Below are 24888 nucleotides of genomic sequence, written 5' to 3' on the forward strand. Positions count from 1 at the left end.
AAGGCGGACACCGCGCATGCCCCTGGGCCTGTCCCCATTTGAGGTGTTATTTGGTAGACCCGCTTTAATTCCAGGAACCTACGTTCCAGCACATGCTAGTCTCTTGGATGGTGACGAAACTCTGGCCAAATATGTTGCTAGGTTACAAAAGGAGCTGATTGATAATCAATTTAAAGTTCAATTGTGTCAAACTGCACCATTGGGATTGCAAATTCACTCATTTAAGCCAGGGGATTGGGTTATGGTAAAAAGGATTCCCCGCACAGACCCCTTGGAACCTAGGTGGGAGGGGCCGTATCAAGTTCTGTTATGTACTTATTCTGCTTTAAAGGTTGCAGGAAAGAGCTCGTGGATCCACCACAACTACGTTAAAGCAGCGACAGCGCCTCCCCAGGACCCGAGTGATCCAGCGTACGAGCCATTCCACGGATGAATATTACAACCAACCCGTGGACCGAACCCTCCAATTACTGGAATCTTCACAGCCCACCAGGACTTCTTGTATTTCTCTTTTGGACTTGTATATTGGGAATAGGGGTTTTTGTATGGTACCGGGGCGGATGTTATTATTGGTATGGTTGGCCCGGGGGTTTTTCCCCCTACTCTCAAGTCCAGTACAAGGGTGGACAGGTAATAGTTTTTTGAATTTGACTCGGGCTATTACGCAGAATATAAATCAAACACAATGTTGGATATGTATCCATACCCCCACATATATTAGTCAGGGAATTCCATTGGTGGGGGTCCCTATCCCTACTAATGAAATGCGTTTGTCTACATTATGGGCTAATACTACCTTTCATTGGAATATCACTATTCAAACATGGTCTATTGACATGGTGGCTCAGGGCAATTATGCAATCTGTGTTAGAAGAAATTGGAATCCTGAAAATGGGAATTTTGTAGGAACTTTTATGGGGTGCAATCGTACTATCAAAATTAGTTCGGGGATGGCAACCGTTTCAAATTATTCAAGGGCCCCTTGGCCCATCCCTGAAGGATCAGGGTGGTATTGGTTGTGTAACCACACAGCCTATAAAGTTCTTCCAGTAGGATGGTATGGTACCTGCACCCTAGGAGCAATAATCCCTGTTGTAACAGTTTATCAGAGTCTAACACGAAAAGAAATTCGCAATATAGTATGGAGGGATCGGCGAAGTATCCCTTTTAATTCCCTTATCGAGCGGCCCACGGGTTTTCATTCCTTTGCGCGCTGGTTTCCGCCATGGTTAGGAGTAAGTGAGCTACAAAAAGCTATAGTTAATATTTCTGCTGCCTTAGAGCAGATGGCCAATGCCACTGCAGATGCTTTATCTGCCCTCCAAACTGAAGTCACACAATTATCTCAAACAACCCTGCAAAATTGCTTAGCATTAGATTACCTCCTCGCTAATCAGGGTGGGGTATGCGCTTTAGTTAACTCCAGCTGTTGTGTTTTTATAAATCAACACCATAGGGTAGAGACTGATATCCATATCCTCAAGCAACAGGCGACTTTATTTCGTCATATCAGTCTTGATAATACCAGTACTGGATTGCAGGAAGTATGGAATTGGCTCACATCATGGATGCCGGATCTCGGGGTCTTGGGAAGACGTGCTCTGTACATGTTCATATTGATTGCTGTTTTCTTTGCCGTGTTATTTGTATGCCTTCAATGTTGTAAAATGTGTTATTCGCAGTTATTAGTCCTTCATCGTGGTTACTCAGCTCCTATATAGTGTTAACTGACGTACAAAAAAAAAGGGAGGACTGTTGAGGGAAAAGCTAATATGTGCAGAGCTGGCACCTTTTGGCGCCAGCCACTGTCTGTGCAGCACAGACCACAGCACATTTGGGGAATCGTTTCGGGCCTTGAAACTGTTCAGCACAGACCGCAGCACATTTGGGGAATCATTTCGGGCCTTGAAACTGTTATCCTTCCTGTCTTTGTGGTATGCGAGGCACGTTGTGTAACTGCATGTTCCGTTTTAATGATAAAGTTGTTGACATTCTCAGAACACGAGAAAGCACTCACCAGAGAGTGGCTGAGGATGGGGTGAGGATGGAATTCATTGGTTAAGGGTGCCGATGCACGAGGGCAGCACGCGATGTCAGATGGTATATAAGCTTTGCATAAACTGTATACGGGGTCCCCTCCTGACTAGCGGGGGGGGGGGTACCACGCTCGAGCGTAATACATTAAACACAGACTGGAAACTCTGCAGATCTGGACCTGGTTTTTGGTGCCTCAGCCTAAAACTTGAACCGTGCGTGACCGATCAGGTATAATTCGCAACATAGTCATACCTTCAGTGGCTGAGTGCTGACATATGTACATTGCCAGTGCTTCAGGAGAGATTAAGGAGAGGTGAGAGGGGGCAGATCTGCCATTGTCCCTCTTTCTAGTTGAAATGTGAGAGAAATAATTCCATTAGTTGATAGTGAAGCGAGGGGAGAGTTACAATATATTTGAATTCGGTCAGTGTATTGGTTCAAATCTGAATATTTTTAGGACAGCTATTAGATAAGGTCATTCAACCCTATCAAAGGCCTTCCCTGCATCTAGAGATAAAGCAATAGAGGGAACATCTTTGAGCCTACTGGATCTAGTGATTTTTCTTGTATCAGCAGCAGCCAATCTTCCTTTAGAGAGAAACCAATCTAATCTACATGTATAATTGAAATCAATTAATTTTAAAGTGTACCCCAAGTAATCATTCTACTAGCCCTCCCTGAAATCCTGACTGTGGTCACATGCATAGCAGTATGATAAGGGTAGATAGGATGGGGCAAGAACTGGTGTCTCATAGGCTCAATCTGAAATTCTAAATCTGGCTCTACACATTCACATTTTTAGTGCTTTCTGAGGATCACATTGAACTAACTGCTGTTCACTCAAGCAACTACCAGGAATGTCAGGAACAACTGTGACAAGAGAAACTTCCCTCTTGTGCCAAGTAGTGCTGCTCCCCCTGCTCCCCACCTGCACGGCTAAAAGTGCATTGGTAAGGAATTACGTATTACCTCTCCATTTGACTATTCCAGCAGTGCATAGGACAGGTAATCTAGGATAATCTAGAAAGTGAGGCTACTCTTGTGCTAAAGGCACTGGATTGTGACTTAGTGCTGGAGTTGAGCCCTGACCTCCCAAGAGACTTCCTCTGTGACCCTGCATATGTCTCTTAATATCCTGTACCTAAGTTTTCCTGGTCTCTAAAATAAGGATAGTACTTGATCTCTCCCACCCTTTGTCTTGTCTATTAAAGTAAGCTCTTTAAGGCAGAGACTGCCTCTTACTAATGTTTATGTACAGCTCACTTGGGCCTTGATTTCTGATGGGGGCATCTTGGCACTACATTTAATATCATTAATAACAAATTTCAGAGTAGCAGCCATGTTAGTCTGTATTCGCAAAAAAGAGAAGGAGGACTTGTGGCACCTTAGAGACTAATAAATTTATTTGAGCATAAGCTTTCGTGAGCTAATAACAAAGCTTCTGCTGCACAGTGCAAGCCTGGCAATACATCACAACCTTACTACCACAGGAGAAACCTGTTCCTCCTTATTTAGGAGAGACTCACCTCCCACATTGCCAGCAGTTAAGGTAGATCTACTAACTTCTCAACAATACAACTACCCATCCACCACCAGAAGAATCTGCTCTTGTTATTGTGAGGAACAGCTACCAGGTGATACCTAAAATAACCTCCATGTAGTGCTGGGGAGTTGGAAGTATGGTGGGTTGCAAGGGATTGAAGAAAAGAATAGATAGATTCTGGATAAGGAAGAATACACAATTGATTATTTTCGGAAAGGAAGTATTGCAACGAAGGATTTGTTTGCAGGAAGTGGGGAAGGGCGAAGACTGTTTGAATGACTGATTTATTTTGAAATGAAGAGTATTTTATGCTGGAAGTGACACACGTATCCCTGACTGAGGTAGAAAACTTAGGTAGCCTATCATGAATGCCACTCTCTAATTTAATAGAAACATCCTTTTTCAATCAGATATGATCAAAATATCAATAAATAAAACTCAAAAAAGTCCCCTACAATTAGGTTTACATTGATAAGACCTGGGCTCAACAACAAAAGTGAGCATTCTCCAATCATTGAATCTTAAAAATCCTATTTCTGCCTGAACACAGTTTTAACCTTTTATTATTCCAGGTAACACCTAAGATCAGTGTAACTATTAAACAAGCAGTTCTGTCAAATGCACAAACTAAGAGAAAAATAGTCAGTTTCACTCCCTGCTCCCCAGTCAGTGAATCATTTCCCCTATTTTAGTTTCACTTACTTAAAAAAATATTTTCTCTGAAGAAAATGTTATAGTAAATCCACACAACTTGACAGGGGGATCTCGGGACAGGTGTATGTGACTGAATGTACCCCTGTATTCACATCCAAACACACTAGTGTAATAATCCTGTACAAAATATGCTTTGCAAGGCATCATTTGAAAACAAACAACTCACCGGTTAACAATATCATAGTGAAATGTATGTAGAAACATTTGTAAAGTTACGAACATAAACTGAAATTATGACTGAATTGGGCTCACCAGAAAAGCCTGGGGAGAGGGGTAAATCTATTTCTCAAGGAGAAAAAAGACAAACTGCCACCTCTAGCCAGGTTCCAAAAATTGATTGGCAATCACGGCTCAAGTGGCCATTCATTGGCAGTGAAGAGAGACAGGAACAGATTGATTTGCATTTTAACCACCATCCATGAGACTCCATACTTCCATCCTCACAACTGGAAGAAACTTCATCTAGAGGTAACCTCAAAAAATGTATTCAGAGGGTGACAGGACTATAAAAAAGCGAGGGGCAAAAACCGTCCAGGTATGCTCTCTCTCTTTTTCAACTTTTGGATTTAATCAGATATTCTGATTTGAAAATTTCATTCAGCAATGTTGCTGGGAACCTGTGGTAAGGATTTTACCTTGAACCAAGATAAGTTTGTTTAAGTCTTAGCTACTCGGAAGCATTTTATCTTTATTTCTCTTGTAACCATTTCTGACTTTAATACCTTGTACTCACTTAATCCCTCTGTAGTTAAATAAACTTGTTTTATTTTTTAAGAAAAACTAATCCAGTGTTGTGTTTAATCTGAATTGTTGGGTAACTCCAGTTTAAAATACCAAATTGTTGTATACTGATACCTTATAGGGAAAAACAGACCTCTAATGTCTGAACTGTCCAGGAGAGGGCTGGGCGGTACATAACGCATGTTTCTGGAGAAAATCAGGGACTGGGAGTATGTTAGAGTCATCTTGCTTGCAGGTAATAGTGAAGGCTGCCGGAAGCCAGAGTGCTGTTGGCAGGCTGCAGCTATTCATAGACACTCCGTGCGATCTGCACACTCTTTGGCTGTTTGTGAGGAGCTCAGGTTAGGAGCTACACAGCAAAGTATTGTGAGCCACCCAAGGCTGCAGGGCAGGTGGAGGCATATGCCCTCACTGGTCTGAATTGTACCACAGAATGTGACAATGTACGGAAAAAATACTGATTTTCATTTCAGTTTATTAGATGTCATTGTAGTGTCATTTTAAATTGTCTGTTATTAGTGTTACCCAAGTTTCTATAATCCTAAAAGGAGTATCAATGTACTAACAAGAGATGGATCTCATTTCTAGAAAGCTCCAGACAACTTACAAAAAAAACCTGCAGACTGGATTTGAGCCTTTTGTTGCCAGTGTGATAATTTCACTTTTACACGATTACAGCTCTTAGTATATAAAGAGTTAAATCATAGTGTCAAAAACAGAAGTATTGAGAAAACATAAAACATGCCCTTATCATAGCAAAAAGCAGACCTAATTAGGCTAGCTTCTCTCTCACCAATTAACTTTGAGTAGTCTCTTAAAGAGCTAAATAGCAAGACATATAAAATGGATGTTAAAATCAGACTGATGGAAAGTCACATACAGCTAAACTGAATATACTTGATTCAAAAACAGATGCAATAAAAAAAAAGGGTTTGCCACATGTAGACAAAAAAGTGTCAATTCATGAGGCCAGACAATTCCCTATATTTCTTCTAGGGCTATTTCCACTCTGGGATAAGAAAATGTTGGAAGTTTTTATTTGCAATTGTGTTGCCTTTTTTTGTGATTGAGTGAGAGTGAGAGAGAGAGAGAGAGAGAGAGAGAGAAAGTGTGAAGGTGGTGAGTTTCCTTCTCCATCAAATTGACACAGAATTCTGCCTTGAAAACCCAGAGATTTTTGGGGATCTGCTACTGACTCTGTCTGCATATTATTTTCTGCCTATCTATTGCTCTTTAATAAAGCCAAGAGAAATAAATTTTTAGCAGCTGAAGGAAGACCATGAGTGAATTCTTGAGTATTTTAAAAAAAAAGTTTGCCAGAAGGGATAGATCTTTCTCATCGTTTAACCTGTCAAAATTAAGGCTTTTAGCAGCATAGGGTATAAAGTTTGGGTATCATTGCTATAAGATATAGCGTCCAAGAGGTTTGCAGGATTTAAAATACAAACTAGACATTCATATGTATAACATCGATGGTCACACTAGATAGGATGAAAAAATGGGATACAAATCATCCTACTTCAGGATAAGCCAACCAGCGAAAGGTTTTTGGAAAAAAAATTCCTCTCTGAGCCATTTGTTTTGTGATTGTCCATCCTGGGGATTCCTGCACCTTCCAACAACCAATGTCAAAGACTGAATTTCAGACCAGATGGACCAATATGGCAATGCTAGTGTTCCAAATTAGGAGATTAGATTTGAAGTGGATAAACCTGGGGGAAGTGGGCACAGATCAGGAAATTTGGAGACATTCATCATGGAGAATTAATCATCCCCTCAGGTGGGAGAGCTTTGGGATATATGGAGGTAAACAGAGTACATAGTCTCACAACCCCAGGTAGCCCTGGAATTAGGGAGGCAGAAGTGCCTGGATGGATGGGTGGCCCCTACATTCTGATCCTCCAAGAGGCACGCTGCCAATGACTGGATCCATCCATGCAGCCTTTGAAAGAGCTTCAACGTGAGTTAATGCTGCTCCACCTTCACCTTCCCTGGTCCCAAAGCCCTAACACATTCTGACTTGGAGTTTTGAAAAAAGAGCTTCTGTGGGGTCTCCCAAACAAAGCGGTAATGCTGGGGAGCTCGCCAAGGACAGGAACATTTACATTCTCAGGGAAAATAAAATGATATCTAGATTGCACAGGTAGGCCTCAGAGTACAGGGTAATTATGTTAGGCTAGATCTGTAACTCTGGATAGGAATATTCTGGACATGCAACATCTGTGATCATTTTGTAAAGGATTTAGGAGAACAGCTATTTTATTGAACTTAAATTTTAAAATCAATAAATGCAAGGGAGTAATTTCTGGCATAAGACAACGAGAGACACAAACATGATTCTGAAGCCAGAATTTGGCCTTCAGTTCAAAAAAGTGTGGATATAACTAATCTATATATTGATGGAAATTCAGAATTGCAAACAAATACAACTGACAAATTATATGATGGACATGAAGGAGAGTGTTTAGGGCATGTTCTGCAAAATTTCTAAGTGCTTATAAATGAGAAGGGGCTAGCAGTAATGGAAATTGTAATCCTTTTACCTGTATACCAGGTGCAGTATTCAAAAGTTATTTAAAACATAAGGAGTAAAGCAATACACTTTAGTTTTTAGCTTTAAAGATTATTTTCACAACCACTTTAAAAATAATTTGGTACCTCTGTATACAGTTTTTGCTATATTAACTTCTGAACTAAAAAATCTCTATTAAACTATGTATTAATTTAAGTAATTCTAAGCATGGCAGCAGTTATAAAAGAATTAGCAGCCACCCATTTTAAACAGCAAGTTTGCATATATTTAAATTACTCTGTTGTGAATATTACAATTCATAAAAACATACCCATTATTCTACAAGGACTTAGGATATTATATTCGCTTTTCAATTATTCATGAAGGAGGTTTTCTATTTGCTCAGTTCCAGAGTTTACTTAGGCCTTGTCCACACTCTCACAGTAAATTGACCTAAATTGTGCTACTCCAGCTTCGTGAATACACCATGCTGTGTCGATCGGAGACACTTTCTCATCGTACCAGAGTCGACTGGAGAGTGCTCTGCTGTCAAGTTAGCGGGTCTTCATCAGACCCACTAAATTGACCCCTGCTACCTCGATCACAGCAGTGTTGATCTCCGTTAAGTGTAGACATGGCCTTAGTATCAGTGAATATCTATCACAACTACTAGCACGTTAACAACTGCTCAAACTAACACTACACAGCAATTCAGGTTTTCACCTAACCAATGTTTTCCATTTCTTCAAGTTACAGCCACATAAATATGTTGGGAAAAGAGAAGTTACCACGATTTTCTCAGTGACCTTTTTTTGTCAGATTCCCAAGAAAGATCATAGCATATCTTAAAAATAAACTGAACCCCAAATATTTACAATTAATTCATATGTAAGTTCTTTGTATCAGAGATATAAGACCAATTCCTAAGACTGACAAAGTAGAAGCAATTCCTCTGGCAAAACATCAACGTATCTGTGATTTAAAAGTGAGCTACAAAATTGAGAGGGGGAAGGGGACTTACATGAGCAGCCAAAACAGACATATTCTGATGGTTATCGTGTAAGTCATCTTCGTTGTTTCTTCCTGCCTGCATTTTAGATCTATTGTTGATGGAACAGTTGTAGCTTTCAAGAATGCATATGGAAAACCCATTGCTACTTAATGGAAATGATATAAGATCTTGATTGTCTTATGCACACAAGTAGTCCTGTTGATTTTAATGGGACTCATCATTTGACTAAGTTAAAAGGTATTTGGCTCATATTGTAGTTTTCTTATCAGGATGTGAGCCTGTTTATTTTGTCCATAATTTCCAAAGAAAACCTTCAGAATTTAGGATTCAGACTATATGAGACTGCATTCAAAAGTGTAAAACACTGAGATATGTATTAACAGACTAAAAATCTTGTCTAAGAATACAAAGGACTGGAAAAGCCTGAAAAATATTGCCTATTATTTTGAAAATAGGCTGAGATTAAGAAATGTCACATTGCTTGGAGTCCCTGGGGGCAGATACTAGCAGCACTTTTAAAGAACAGATTATTAAGTTGCTGAGGATGGACAACTTTATTTCCTTCTAGAATGTGTTGCAAGAAAGAAAAACCAACAGAGAATGAAACAAAAGGCTTACCCCGCATACAAAATACCATCGGTGCTCTATAGCTCAGTCTGTTTCAGAAGTCAACACAGCACATGCATCATATACAGCAACTAAAAGATAATACCACCCAATATGAAAAGAAATGATACAAAAGGCAAGAGATAGCTAAATTTAGGTCATCTTTAGAATAAGGACCCAACATATAAAAAGGACTTAATTGCTTCAATAGACTATCTTCATTAAAAGTGATACTAAAAATGACAAATGTGCTGTTAAGAGCATTGCACAGGTGGAAACAGCAATACACCATTTGAAGATCAGCCACCAATATTTCTCAAGAGGTTACACTTAAAAAAAAACCCCACACCTTCTTCCCCCTCCCAGTCTGGCCACATCATCTCCAAGCATGCCAGCCATCTGCAAAGCTCTGAGGCCTTGCGCCCTACAAAGCATCCTGTGCCTCTTGTCATGTCAATCTATATTAACAATACTGTGCAATTGTGTAAAAACATTATTTAGGATACTGAACTTTTGATTAAAAATGTCATATAAGAAAAAAGCCACTTTACATAAATATATCAATTTTCTAAACCTTGATAGCTTTGTTTTCACTCTTTTACAATATTTTAATAGGCCTTCAGAATTAACATTTGTAATCACGCATCAGACAGTGGAATCAAAAATGCCACTTTGATCATATAAATTGTTTCAAACTACTGTAATAAATGGATAAATTATTTTTTTATGAAATTTAAAGAAAGCTTGTTCCTGATTTAAAAACTTAATTTAAGTTTTAGTACAGAAAAGATATTCATAACTGAATTACACACCTCCAAATACAGACATGAGAAATCCTGACAAACCATTACCTATAGAAGTAGCAGCTGATGGTACTATAATATGTGCACATATTTCCTTGCTATTCTGGGGGCTATTAGTGTTAACTACAATTCAGATACTTCAATTCACTATCCCAAAATCTTTTCCATTAGTACATACTGCAGGAAAGTAAAATAGTGCTGAATAAAAAGGACAACAAAAGCAAAACGAGAGCTTGACTTACCCCATTTAAAGGATAGGTTTTCCATCCTAGCTCTCCAAGTGCAGCTGTAGTATCAAGCAACACCACTAGAAATAAAAATATATGTATATATATATATTAGATATTTAATTTGTTCTAGACATAGAAATAGAGTGCAATAATTTAAATACCAGGCCTGCATTAATTTGGCTAGTTCTTCCTCTACAACATTAGTTTAGTCCCACTAAAGTCAATGGGGTTGCTTGGCTGTAACTACTAATAGAATTTTAGCTTTGTGATTCTCTTTCATAGTTAAATCCCAGAAGATATGACTTATTATATGAAAATTCAATCTTTTCTACAGTGTAATTTAAAAGTGTATTACACCATTGTGGTGTCCAGTGGTTATAACTATATATGCCTGAATGAGGAAACCCAGTTTCAGACGCCACCCCCACCTGGAAGTATGGGAAAGTTTTCATACAGATGTATTTCTGGAATCAAGTTTTGTGAACTTTAAAAATGAAGAAAAGCAGAGTTTAGTCATTTCCACATTTTAAAGTTAAATGTAATTGGGGTAAAATGCAAAGAAATAATGCAATCAATCAATATAATACCACCATTTAGCTCTACTATAGCACTTTTCATTGGTACATCTCAAAAGCACTTTATAAAGGCCATTATCTCCATTTTACATGTCATCATTTGTAACTGAATCTTTAAACCTAAAACAAAAAACAACTAGAAAGTCTGACTACGATTAGTTTTGCTAGTTTATTTGGATTAAGTGCTAAAAGATACTATCATTTCTAAAATTTTGTATACTGTTAATCTTTTGCAATTTTCATGTACAATTTTTATTACATGACAAGAGGTTTGGATATCATTACACTGACAAAAGTAATAAAAACATTCTTTTCTAAAAGATTTTTGGGTTTATATGGGTTCAAATAAAAAAGCATGGCAAACTGGCTCTCTTCCCTGTCTTAATTATGCAAAACCATACCACACACAATTCAGAACTTGTGAAACTGTTAGTAAATTCAGTATCTTGTGATGTGCCAGACTGGACCTGTACTAATGGAACAGTTATGTTTGACCTTATAGTCCCATATCAGAATCATATACTAAGATTGAGATATAATGTTCATTGTTGACTAGCACTGTTAATTCTATTTCTCCAGTTATGGTGTTTTAAGAAAGTATCAACCAGGTTTCTGAGAAGAATATTTTTTTAAGCTGAATCCTATAGTTCTCCCTCTCTCTACACACACACAGACACACACAGACACACACACACACACACACACACACACACAGAGAGAGAGAGAGAGAGACATGGTGAACAGCCAGCCTAGCTCTTTCACAAGTACCATTTTACTTTTCAACAGCAACATCAAAGTTTAGGTACTTATAAGATATAGCCCTGTTAACACTGGATTGTTGTTACTTCCATCACACAAAAAGGTAAGAGTTACGCTTGTTTCTACCCCCATGGCTCACAACAGATGAAGTTCACAATCCTGAACAGCTAGCCAGGAAATGAACTATGCACCACGCACGTCTTATTTGTTTGTGGTAACAAACCCATGGTTCTCATGATTTTCCAGCTGTTCCAAAGGGACAGTCCCTGCCTCAAGCTGTTCAGACTAAGCAGGTACAAAGAGTCAGCAAGAGAGAGCAACCTTTATTTCAGATGGACAATACCCTTGAGTTTGAACTGCTTTCTTGAGTAATGGTTTCTGAGATCAAACAAAGCTATACATGTAATGAGTATCAACTTTTTAAAACTAGAGTATATTCATCATTGAAATTATAATGAAAATTTAGATTAGCATTTTTTTAAAGACAGATACATCTTTTTTACAATAATTGCCATTGCATAATGGAGTTCTGATTTAAAAAAAAAAAACTTTCTGTCATGGGCACAACTTAAATAAGGTGTGAGCTCCCCCAGCAGAAACTGAAGTACTAATTAAATAGTAATCTCTGAGAGGCTGTAGAAAGGTTCCAAACCATAACCCACTGAATTCAATAAGAATTGGATGAGGGTCAAAGCTACTAGCAAGGGTTACATACAAACAAAATCTGTGTTAACTTTAAATTTCATTAGTGAAAAAGGATCAACAATTAACCAACCAAAAATAAAGCCAGGAAAAAACAAAAATTGTCAAACAGAAAAGGAAAAAATATAAACATGTAGTAGTTGACAGTACTAGACTATCACTACAATAGTAAAATAAAGATAAAAACCAAAACTAAGATATAAATAAACACAGTAACATTGAACAAAAGTTTTTTTGAAAAAATTACCAATTACAAATACAAAAAGCTGTAGAGGTATTGGTAAGTCAAACTTAACGTTTCAGTAATTTTCCCTATATGATGATGTCAGAGAAGTGCAGAAATTTAACCCTTAGCAGTCCATTAGCTTATGCCCAAGATCGCTAAGCAAAATGGACCATCCACATGTTATCTCCTTCTCATGTGGAAAGTTTTGTGGCACTGTCTCCGGCCTAGGAAGGCCCTCTGAAGGACTAGGATCCATGCAAGGAAGGAGTGGGAAGAGAAGGCACATTCACCTATTTGTCTAAAATTTTTCTTTAACTCAATTTCCCTCAGTTTTCCTTAACTTTTGACAAATTAGACTTTTCCCTCTGTTTGTCTGTATCAAATGCAGTCAGATCATGATCACTGGTCCAAAGACAACCACCAACTTCCATTCCACTGATGAATTAATTTTTATCAGTCATGAGGTCCAAAATAGAGTTTCCTTGTATTGGGTGCAATACTTTGTGTTAAAAAGCCTATAATTTTTACAAACTTGTATTATTTTACTACCAGCTGCATTAGATCTCCAGCATGTGTCTTTGCAATGGAAGTCCCCCATAATATATTTTTTCTTTCCACACATTCAAAACAGGTACTTAAGGAGTAACTCAACCTGTTCTTTGGTTTGATTCGGTTGTTTGTTACAAACATGCATCAGTACCCCTTCCTGGACTGTGCTAGTTCTAGTTAGCACATTGATCCATATGCATTCAAAATCCTGTGGTTCTGAGTTACTGATAACATGTAATGGTGTATTTAATGTAGAGTGTCTCTTAACGTAGAGGCCCAGTTCCCAAACATCTTTTACCCACTCTGAACAGGTTATATAACCAAATATTTTAATTCCAATAATGCAAGTCATCCCACCAGGTTTCAGTAATGCCAATTACATCTTTAATGAGATTTTTCCAGTTCCTCTTGCTTGTTACTCAGACTCCTAGAACTGGTATATAGGCAACTGAAAATTTTCTTATCTTTCCTCTCCACACAAGTAAGGTCTGTTAATGATATATCAATTTTGAGTTTGTACTTCATTTACTCATAGCACATACCCATTTTTAGGTTTGTTTAATACCCCTCATGGCTACACTGGTTAACCTTGAAATTAGAATAGTCGTCCCTGACCTGAGATACATGTGCCATCATCTATACTGGAATGTGGCTTTGTTTCCCCAAAATCAAAACCTTCCATTTCATACTAGTCACACAGCCAACGGTTCACTTCCTGTATTTACTGCCTTTTCTTTTCTCTTACTTGTGGGACCTGAAGAATCACCAAGAAATCATTGGTTTCAGAGTAGCAGCCGTGTTAGTCTGTATTCGCAAAAAGAAAAGGAGTACTTGTGGCACCTTAGAGACTAACAAATTTATTAGAGCATAAGCTTTCGTGAGCTACAGCTCACTTCATCGGATGCATTTGGTGGAAAAAACAGAGGAGAGATTTATATACACACACACAGAGAACATGAAACAATGGGTTTATCATACACACTGTAAGGAGAGTGATCACTTAAGATAAGCCATCACCAACAGCAGGGGGGGGAAGGAGGAAAACCTTTCATGGTGACAAGCAGGTAGGCTAATTCCAGCAGTTAACAAGAATATCAGAGGAACAGTGGGGGGTGGGGTGGGAGGGAGAAATACCATGGGGAAATAGTTTTACTTTGTGTAATGACTCATCCATTCCCAGTCTCTATTCAAGCCTAAGTTAATTGTATCCAGTTTGCAAATTAATTCCAATTCAGCAGTCTCTCGTTGGAGTCTGTTTTTGAAGCTTTTTTGTTGAAGTATAGCCACTCTTAGGTCTGTGATCGAGTGACCAGAAATCATTTGGACTTTCCTCTTCTTCAGCTCCCTTTCAAGATTCCTGAAGTCTTCTATAATCTGTAGTAGTTCCAGGTCACATGTTCCAATGGTATCAGCAGTGGAATTTACTGGAAAACTTCATAATTCCATCCAATCTTCCAGTAACATGTTGTATTTTTGCTCCAGGAGGACAGAACGCGGTTTTGTTGTTCTTGTGTCCATTGCTGAATTGTCTGCCCACTTAACTTAAAATGGAGTTACCAATGACAATTATTTACTTTCTTAGGGTGGCTGAAGAATCTCTCCATAGCTGCTTGCTTCATATTACAAGGACATCCACTGAATATGTTCCCTGTAGCTTTCTGTTCTCTTTGTCCAGAAAGAAGTTCCTTGGTAGTAGACTTGCTAAGTATCAGATAAAAATTCCATACTTCTAGCTGGGTTGAGTGCCTCCTGGTTCTCTTTCCCATTTTGGAAATAAGTCACCAGTCTGCTTCTTCAATTTCTGTTCTTTGCAGTTCCCTTATCACTGCCCCTCTCTCCCACTGTGTGGTATCTGTGGTAATGATTTCAGAGTCAGTTTGTTCAGAAAGTCTTTGTTTTCTTGGATGTTGTGTGGTGTTGAAACTTGTACTCCCAGATCATGTATCTTTCTAGTGCCCCCTGCTCATGGTTGCTTTGATCATGTGGGGGGGTTGCATCTTCTCTTGACATCCCTCTGGCCAAGTCACTTAAATTTTCTCCCCTGCCAGGGTACCCATGCAATTGCAGGATCAGGGCCCATTTGAAGTACTACAAGAGTTTAAGACTTTCACGTTTTTAAATACCCTGCAAAATTGAAGCTCCAAGTTTAGAAAGTCTAGAATTGAGATGTGTTTATGATTTCAGGAAGGGGCAGCCCTTACATAAATCAAAGTCTATTCTTATGTTCTGTTCACTACTTTGTAGTTTACTTTTAAATTATGTATTTAAAAGAGCACTTTTTTATAAAAATAGCAAACACAAAGGATTTTTTTTAGAGAAGTCAAAATATAGCCAGCTTTAAACATGAAGCATGGACACTTCAGTTGCTTTTTCTTTTGTTTTTTAGCGAAGAGAAGTCTGCTGCTGTCTGAACTCTGAGAAGCATACTGGACAGAATTCATCCCTGAGGTAGCCTCAGTGATCTAAGTAGAATTGTACCTGAGCCTGATTTAGACCAATATATGTAACCTCTAAATATAAAAGTGAGTGTTGGATCAGTTTCCCTTTCCCCCTCCCCATCCTGTCACCCTCTTCCCCAACAGAGCTGGGGTTCCAAAACAGCCTGTCCAACTCCTAGGAAGCTACTCTGAACAGTGGACTAGTATAGAAGCCACAGTGCCTCCATGACACTTACACGGGTGTTAGGCTCATTGGGTTTATGCAATTGTGGATATTAATATTACTGTCCTGTCTGATGCATCTGTCTATAAGTTCCTTCCCAGCATCAGGAGCCTGTCCATATGGCCATGCTACTGGTGGCTGCATTTAAGAAGAGGCTCAAATGGGAGCAGCTGTCCCTTATGTGACACCCACTGTACCGGTATAACTTTTACCCAGCACACGTCTTTTTCCAACATCACAAGTTTAAACCGAATTCATGCCAATATTCATGCCAATATTTCAGGAGCTAGTGGATGAAGTTCTATGGCCTCTAATGTGCAGGAGGCCAGAGTAGATCATCATAATGGTATCTTCTGGTAAAAAAAAATCTATGAGATTGGGACATGTTGCTGTGTCACCATCACTCAGATTTAACATTCTTCTAGTTGATTTAGCCTTGTGTACTCTCCATTCATGTCTGCATTTGCATTATAATATTTTATTTCAAACATTAAAGCCATTTCAGCAAAAATTAACATGACATGACTAATTTTTAAAACCATTTTAGTTCCAACTGAAATATAATTGAGAAACCAAACAATATTAAACTTTAATAGAAACAGGTAAAATGTGTTAAACGTTTTTCAGAATGTGTGTTCCTGTGCTCTTCCTTTAATTAAAAGCCAAGCAAAAGAATCTGAACTACTTACATTTATTGACTGACACTTCCAGAGCTGTTGCCTCGTCTCCCCTTGGTTTCTAGGGGATTCTCCCTACTCATGAAAGTGCTTCAGATAACTTCCCATCAAATTCCTTATAGAGGTTACAGAAGGAGGCAGTGAATAACCCAATGGCTTGCTCTCTCCTCATTGCAGATGTGACCCCAAAGAGGGCTCTCCATGGGGTTCCAGGAGCGTGTGAACTGGTGCCACACAGGAGGCTGTTGCCATCACCATATGCATGACTGCTGAGATCTGTCTAGAGTGTCCCAATTCAAGAGTGAGCAAATGGTCGTGAGCACTTCATGCACCTTGAACTGGGTTGCAATCAAGAGATCTCCATGCTGATTAGTAGTTAACCTGTACTCTCAAAGTTACAGTAACTGATCAGTAGCTGTAGGCAGCTCTTCAGTTCTCTTTCCACTTATCCCTCTGAACTGTTTGCATCATGGTAGCTCATTTCAATATTTACCCTCTGACACTGGTCTCTTTGGTACCCACACAGATTGCTTTTATTGTATCAAATAGATTTTAAGTCCATTTCAATTGACCTCTTACAGACTCCATTTATTGCCAGTGTATATGAAGGCTAATACATACTTTTTTGACACAATTATATAAGAAAACAGATTCCTGTTACATCTAGTAGGATTTCAATTTTCTTCTCAAAATATTCTGCATGCCCCTTATCAGAGGAAGAATGTAAGAAACGTCTGTCCTCATTTGCATGACCCACATAACTTCCACATGGGAATGCAGGGACTTCTCTTACTACTCACAGCCCCGAGACCACACAATAACCTCGAGAGGGAAGGAAGTTGGCAAAGATATAACCCTGAACTGTGTTAGGTGCTGACCTGGAGATCTGGATTATTGTCAGTATGCTGCAACCCATGAAGGATCAACAGCAACAGGCCTGCTCTTTGCACTACACGAAGCTTTAAGTGGCCAGAATGCCAACCAGTAGTCCTTTTGGGACAGCACAAGGCAGAACTGTGCATTATGTCACAGTGGAGCTCATGCAGAGTGCAATGAGGGACTGACCTTTTCAATTTTATGTAGTCAAAGATTTAATGAACAAAAAATTACTCATATTTTTCAGTCTATAAACCAGTTTAATTAGCAAAATTCATCTAGTGCCATGATGAATAAATAGAAAAATGTGTTATGCTTGACAATTGTAGGCCTTTGATGTTAAACATACAATATCATTGTCCCTGCTTTACAGGCAAGGAATCTGAGGTACAGATGTGAAGAGACTTGCCCAGAGTTGCACAGCCCATCAGTGGCAGAGCTGTGAATAGAACCCAGGTTTCCTGATGCCCATTTTAGTGCTTTATCAACTGGCTCACACTGCCTCCAGCAGTTAAAAATAAAGTCTTCAAACGTTTGGATGAACTGGTGCACAAGGGGCAAAGACAGTGAACCCACAGTGACATTGTGCAGAATTGGAGCTACCACTCAGAGGTCACCCAGGAGATGTATGAATGAAGCAGAAAATACACCTCTTGGAGAGTGAAAGGGTATTAGTATTAATAATGACAACCGTACCCAGAGTCAGGGTCCTGTTGTGCTAAGTTTTGTACCATCTTATACAAGGACAGTCTTAGCAGTTCAGGGAGAAACCAGGCAACATATGAAGGATGGGAGAAGAGGAATACAATCAAAATATGTATTTTTCCTGCCTGCTTGAGGGGTTAAAGCTGGCTGGCAAGCATTCATACTGCTGTCAGCAGCATGTACAAGTCAGCAGGCAACAAACATCTACTGGGAGAAGCAAGTGTGGTTTTCAAAGTTACCAGTGTAGTGAGGAAAATAAGTCATTTTACCTCACATGGCTTCTCACTGATTTAAAGCAGATATCTACTTTAAAGACAGAAGTCATGGATAACCTTAAGAATGTTTTGTCTCATTTCCATATTTTAAAAACAAATTACGTAAAGGGAAGAGAATAAATGAGTTACAGGGAATTAAGATAAAGGAAAATATATGAAGCAAATGTGATATGTAACAGACCTCAGACCATTTGAGGCAAACGTTAACATGAAAATCAGCTATGTAAAATGTTTAGTTTAATATCATTTTTATTGTAGTGCATCAGGAGCCCATCAAAAACAAATACAATTGAAATAGCTATGAGAGTTGCTCACTCATGACAACTAGATCCAGAAAGAGACTAGTCTTATTCTCATGACAATTAAATTTTTCCTAACTACTTTTAGGAAATATCCACCTAGCCAGTCAATTTAATGTTTCTCAGCTTTGTAATCCTCATTCGTTGAGCCACTCTGCCACTTTCTGCTAACTCTTCATTTATAATTTACAGTATCAAGCACCAAGCCTTCACAGGGTGCACATTTTATAGGTGCCGGGTCAGGATGTCAAACTGAAGTACATGCTAATAATTGGTAGCGTTGAAAGTCTCAGTCTCTTTATGTACCATGTAATATCAGCATGAGGGCTAAAATTGTTTATATAAACAATCAGGTTTGCAATGATTCTAACATTAACAAATAAATGACAGTTATGTCATTTGTAGAAGATACTGTTTTGATGGTCTTACCAAAAACCAAAATTGCCTTGCAAAATTGGACAGCATGAAGTACACAATACTAACATATGCAGAGTTTGAGCTTTAGCTTTGAATGATATAATGTAAAGGCACATACAGAGAGTTAACTTTGAAATCCTAAGAGTTCATTGTTAACTGAAGAATATTAGAGACCTGAGAACTTCAGGTTCATATCTTCTGCCCACTATTATACCTAGTCTGTTAGTAATCTGTCTAGTATTTACAGACATATAATTATTTTTTCCTATTACTGTAACTAAATATTTCAATAGGAGGAAAAAGCTCTTTCTACTTATGTGAAACCTGATACAAAGCATTTAATAGATCCAATTTTTCCATATCACTTTAGTATACTTATTTATTTGGGGGGAAACGTGAGGGTGCTGTTACAAAGAGGCATTTTCAACACCTCATATCCTACTCCATTGCTCCTTAAAGTCCAGTAGAAAAAAAACAACCCAGAATTAGTTATACATTCAACTGAGTACTTGTTTTAATAAGGATAATTTTTATACAACTCTTATAACTAAGTAGTGTAAAAGAGTTCTAAGGCCTGATCTACACTGGATGGGGGGATCGACCTAAGATACGCAACTTCAGCTACAAGAATAGCATAGCTGAAGTTGACATATCTTAGGTTGACTTACCTCATGTCCTCACAGCGCGGAGTCGACTGCCGCCACTCCCCTGTCAACTCCGCTTCCGCCTCTCGCCGCGGTGGAGTACAGGAGTCAACGGCAGACCTATCAAGGATCAATTTCTCACATCTACACTAGATGCAATAAATCGATCCCTGATAGATCAATCACTACCCGACGATCTGGGCAGATTCATATAACTGAAAATAGACTTTTGTAGCAAGGAGTCTCTTGTAACATGTGGGTTGGGAAGGCATTTCTCAGACTTCCATTTACCTGTAATTAATATATCTGGGGCATGGTGATTATGTAGGAAAAATGCAGCAAAAGTGTTGCATCACTACGTTTGGAAATGCAATAGCAGTGCTTTGACTTACTTAGTTCCAAACAGGGTTTCTAAGAACCACTTCAGCCTTAAGTGCCTCTTACATAACCCAATGATGTAAGGGGAATGTCACTGAGGATTGCTGGAGAGGTGCTGAGGAACTTTGAAAGGCAATGCCAAAAACAGACTGTATAATACTGCATCAACACTATTACCTGAGGACTTTGGAACATCTAGATTTGTATCACTGTGTTAACAATTAGAATTAAGAATTTTGTATTAGTCTGTTCACAGGGGCAATTTTTTGCTGTTCCGCCTAGCAAATATCTGAGAAATGGGGGAGGGGATAAATAGCCTTTCACCTGTACCAATTAAGTACTTTCTTAGATGAGAGAACAAATGTTATAGCAATTATGTTTGCCTCCAATCGAAGAATGACAGGTAAGTATTGCATTTCAATAACAAAAGAATCTAAGATCTAGTGTGAAAGAGTAGCCAATTTCTCTATGACACAATAAAGTATGAATAATTACCACTACCTCAGCTTTGACTTCCAATGTATTCCCTTTATATTTCAATATTTTGGAAGTCAAAAGGAAAAAAGTGCTTTTAATATGACAAATAAGAAACACCTTACACGTCTCCCTCAAGAAAACTATTGCTTCTATAAACTATAAATACATCTTAAGTTTTCCTTATTTTGAATGACTTCACTCATTTTAGTCCCAAAGTTATGTATTCCATACAAACAGGGTTTCTTTTCACTATTATTGAAAGTTATGGCAGAAATAAAGCATGAGTTATTTACACTAAAGATATGACTCTTACCACCTTTTAAGTTTCCCAAATGAATAGATTTTATTGTCTCACATAGGGTCTGTGTCACACATTGTCTCCCACATTTGGGCCTGGGCAGGTTGAGAGGTATGAAACCATATGTAGGAACATCCCTTGTAAAAAGGTAACTATATAATCAAATTTGAATAAAATGGACGTGTGAAGCTTATGGACATAAGAATAGCCATACTGGGTCAAACCAAAGGTGCATCCTGCCCCATATTCTGTCTTCTGAGAGTAGCCAATGTCAGGTGCCCCAGAGGGAACGAACATGAAATCATCAAGTGATCTCTTTCTTGAATGGTGACAGCTAATTTAGACCCCATCATTTTATATGTATAGTTGGGATTATGTTTTCCATTGTGCATTACTTTGCATTTATCAACATTGAATTTCATCTGCCATTTTGTTGCCCAGTCACGCAGTTTTGAGAGATCCTTTTGTAGCCCTTTACAGTCTGCCTGGGACTTAACTATCTTGACAATGAGGTGAAGGAAAACATGCTAGTAAGTTGTTTAAGTGCTAAGATAAAAATTGGTGAATAAGGAGTTGTGATAAGCATAATAGTTATGGAAGAAAGCTTTTTCCATTCTTGATAAAGGCTTAGTATTAAAAGGAAGTTCTTCCTTAGGGTGTCCATAATGTCTCCGACAGAGCAGATAAGCAAAACAGAAGGAATGAGATGCCGTGGTTTCCTATCATAGAGCCCATCTTCCCACTACCACATCCAGGACCACAGAGACAGATACTATGGGGCATCACGCTTCCTCTACACTTTCTTTTCTTCTGTCCCTGCAGTGTCTGTGTGAGCATACAACACTGATCAGGTGCTCTACCCTCCTACAGCAGCTCCCTCCTCCCATACAAGTAGGGTTTCTGATTTTCAGTTTTAACTGCTAAACAGACAAAACACCTGAATAAAAAAGATAGGTGTTTGTCCAACAAACACTGGAAATGGTTACTTGTATCAAAGGGCTTTTCTATACGGAATAATAATGCAGACTATATGGATATGATTTCTAAAGTGCAATAACTTGTTGCACATTAGTTGGCCCATGTAGACCCTGTTGGTGTGCACTCAAGGTTCCCCAGTACTAATGTAGTTTGAAACAGTACTACATTAAAGTGCACTAAGGAACATTACAGAGAGATTACTCATTACAGTAGTGTGATATACATTATTCATTTCAGTATATACACAAGAGAAAGATGTGAAAATGATTTTTAGACATCTACATAAAACTCAAAGTGCTAAAAATAAACCCTAGTAAATGAGATGAATAACCTCTGAAAAACAGAAGCCCTACATATAATAAGAAAGGAAGGGATTCAGGAATAGAATGAGGTGCTCTGGCTTCTCTTGTGACACTCACTACCTGGCTATGAAAGCCCTAGGAGCAGAACAGATATCACACTGATTCTGTCCTTTCCTAGGGGAGTGCCCTCACAAGCATACGGTGACACTGTGCAGTCAGAGGAGGAACAGGACTACTGGAAACTAGAGCTGGGCAAAAAAAGTTGCCTAAAATTCACCCCCAACCCCAAAAATGAAGATTCAGATCAATTAAAAACATTGAGAATTTGTGTAGATTTTGCTAAGTTGATTCAGTTGAAATAAACCTAAAAGAGAAAATTCAAAGCACATTTTGTTTTGACATTTTCAAAACACATTTGGTTTTTCAATTCAAATTATTTCAGTTGAAATTTTAGTTCATTTAAAAAAATAAAAGAACCGTTCAAATTTTGTTTTTATCATTTAAGTGTTTACTTTTGGGTTGGACAAAATCTTTCATTTGACCCAACATGAATTTTTCCAACTTTTTGTTTCACTGGAAATTTTGAAGAATTCTTCCAAATCAATCCCACCCTACCCCAATTTTTCAGAATGCCCAGCAAACCAAAGAGGGGAAAAATGGGGATCAGTTGGAGACACAGTTCTACAATGAAGCTTAAATGGAGCCTGGAGTTAAATGAGGGTCTGGTACAGGCAGGGAAATCAACTGGCTGGGAGAAAGAGAAGGTGGATTGGTTGAGAGGTGTGTCAGGAAGAGACAGAAAATTGATTCATGGTACTGGGATTGGGAAAAAGGTTATGCATTTAGGGATTAATAACAAGAATTTTAGTTATAAATTGGGGACGCATCAATTAGAAGTAATGGAAGAGGAGAAGGAACTTGGAGTATTGGTTGATCATAGGATGACTATGAGCTGCCAATGTGATATGGCTGTGAAAAAAGCTAATGCGGTTTTGGGATGCAGCAGGAGAGGCATTTCCAGTAGGGATAAGGAGGTTTTAGTACCATTATACAAGGCACTGGTGAGACCTCACCTAGAATACTGTGTGCAGTTCTGGTCTCCCATGTTTAAAAAGGATGAAGTCAAGCTGGAGCAGGTACAGAGAAGGGCTACTAGGATGATCCGAGGAATGGAAAACTTGTCTTATGAAAGGAGACTTAAGGAGCTTGGCTTGTTTAGCCTAACTAAAAGAAGGTTGAGGGGAGATATGATTGCTCTCTATAAATATATCAGAGGGATAAATACAGGAGAGGGAGAGGAATTATTTCAGCTCAGCACCAATGTGGACACAAGAACAAATGGGTATAAACTGGCCACCAGGAAGTTTAGACTTGAAATCAGACAAAGGTTTTTAACCATCAGAGGAGTGAAGTTTTGGAATAGCCTTCCAAGGGAAGCAGTGGGGGCAAAAGATCTATCTGGTTTTAAGATTCTACTTGATAAGTTTATGGAGGAGATGGTATGATGGGATAATGGGATTTTGGTAAGTAATTGGTCTTCAAATATTCAGGGTAAATAGGCCAAATCCCCTGAGATGGGATATTAGATGGATGGGATCTGAGTTACCCAGGAAAGAATTTTCTGCAGTATGTGGCTGGTGAATCTTGCCCATATGCTCAGGGTTTAGCTGATCGCCATATTTGGGATCGGGAAGGAATTTTCCTCCAGGGCAGGTTGGAGAGGTCCTGGAGGTTTTTCGCCTTCCTCTGTAGCATGGGGCATGGTTGACTTGAGGGAGGCTTCTCTGCTCCTTGAAGTCTTTAAACCGTGATTTAAGGACTTCAATAGCTCAGACATGGGTGAGGTTTTTCATAGGAGTGGGTGGGTGAGATTCTGTGGCCTGCACTGTGCAGGAGGTCGGACTAGATGATCAGAATGGTCCCTTCTGACCTTAGTATCTATGAATCTATGAATCTAAGATCAGCTGTCGAGGGGAGGCAGAGGGTCACCTGGCTGCAGTGCAGTGCTGTAGGGAGGCAGAGATTTCTAGAGGGATGAAGTGAATTGGTTATGACAGTGAGGAAGAGGTAGTGTCTAAGAATAAAAGTAGCCTTCAGTAGCCTGTTAAGTGAAGAATCAGTTAATGGCGGGGACTGTGGAAACAGCTGGTTGATTGAGATGTCTAAAGGATCAGTTGATTGGTGGTGCCTATAGAGCAGAGAATGGATTAATTGGGTGGTCTGTAGCAACCACAGAGAATGTATTTTGTGAGGGCATAATGTGAATTGATAGGCCTACAAGGAAATACAGGCTTAAGGTGGTAGTGGAAGAGGATGAGTAGATGCCACCCCCAATTTAATTGATTGAGGAGGCCAAGTGGAAGAGGGTTGGACTGAGGAGAGATTTGTCTGGAAATCATTGGGCAGAAGGGCAGGAATAAAAAATTAATTACCATGAAGGACAGAAAATTGATTCATGGTACTGGGATTGGGGAAAAGGTAAATAGGGGACTGCTGGGGGTCTCAGAAGATGGACAGAGGCAGTGATCATGGATTGAAGAGGTGTGTGGGCACAGGATGAATTGGGGATGCTCAGCAGAAGTCAGAGGATTGACTGTGGGTCTAGAGGTAGTTTTAATAATACATGGGGGTAGGGTGTAGAAGGAGAAGCAGAGATTTTAACTGGGAAGCTGGGGGAAGATGTGGGATTCAGAGACAGGAGACTGATTGGTGAGCTATGATGATGTGGGGAAAGGATGGATGATGGACAGAATAGATCAAGGAGCTTGGGCATAAGAGAGAGCATGGATCAGTGGCACACTGGTTGAAGCTGGAATTCAGAATGCATTTAGAAAATGTTAGTATCTAAAGTAACCATTGATTATTATTTTATTTTCCTTCATTTAATTATAA

At 38.9% G+C, this 24888-nt stretch overlaps 1 protein-coding gene across 4 annotated transcripts in view; it reads right to left on the bottom strand.

Annotated features, from left to right (window-relative positions):
• EPHA6 (EPH receptor A6) overlaps positions 1–24888 on the bottom strand; it is an 844148-nt gene that overhangs the window by 797539 nt on the left and 21721 nt on the right. For 3 of the 4 annotated variants that reach the window (XM_038403007.2, XM_038402996.2, XM_038402988.2), the window contains exon 2: positions 10211–10275. In XM_038403007.2, coding sequence (XP_038258935.1) covers positions 10211–10275 — 65 coding nt within the window. Of the gene's footprint in view, positions 1–9177; positions 9258–10210; positions 10276–24888 lie in introns of all 4 variants that reach the window. The other variant, XM_038403013.2, reaches the window with a different exon arrangement.

The sequence above is a fragment of the Dermochelys coriacea genome, chromosome 1, assembly GCF_009764565.3.
Source record: "Dermochelys coriacea isolate rDerCor1 chromosome 1, rDerCor1.pri.v4, whole genome shotgun sequence".
NCBI classification, from domain to species: domain Eukaryota; kingdom Metazoa; phylum Chordata; order Testudines; family Dermochelyidae; genus Dermochelys; species Dermochelys coriacea.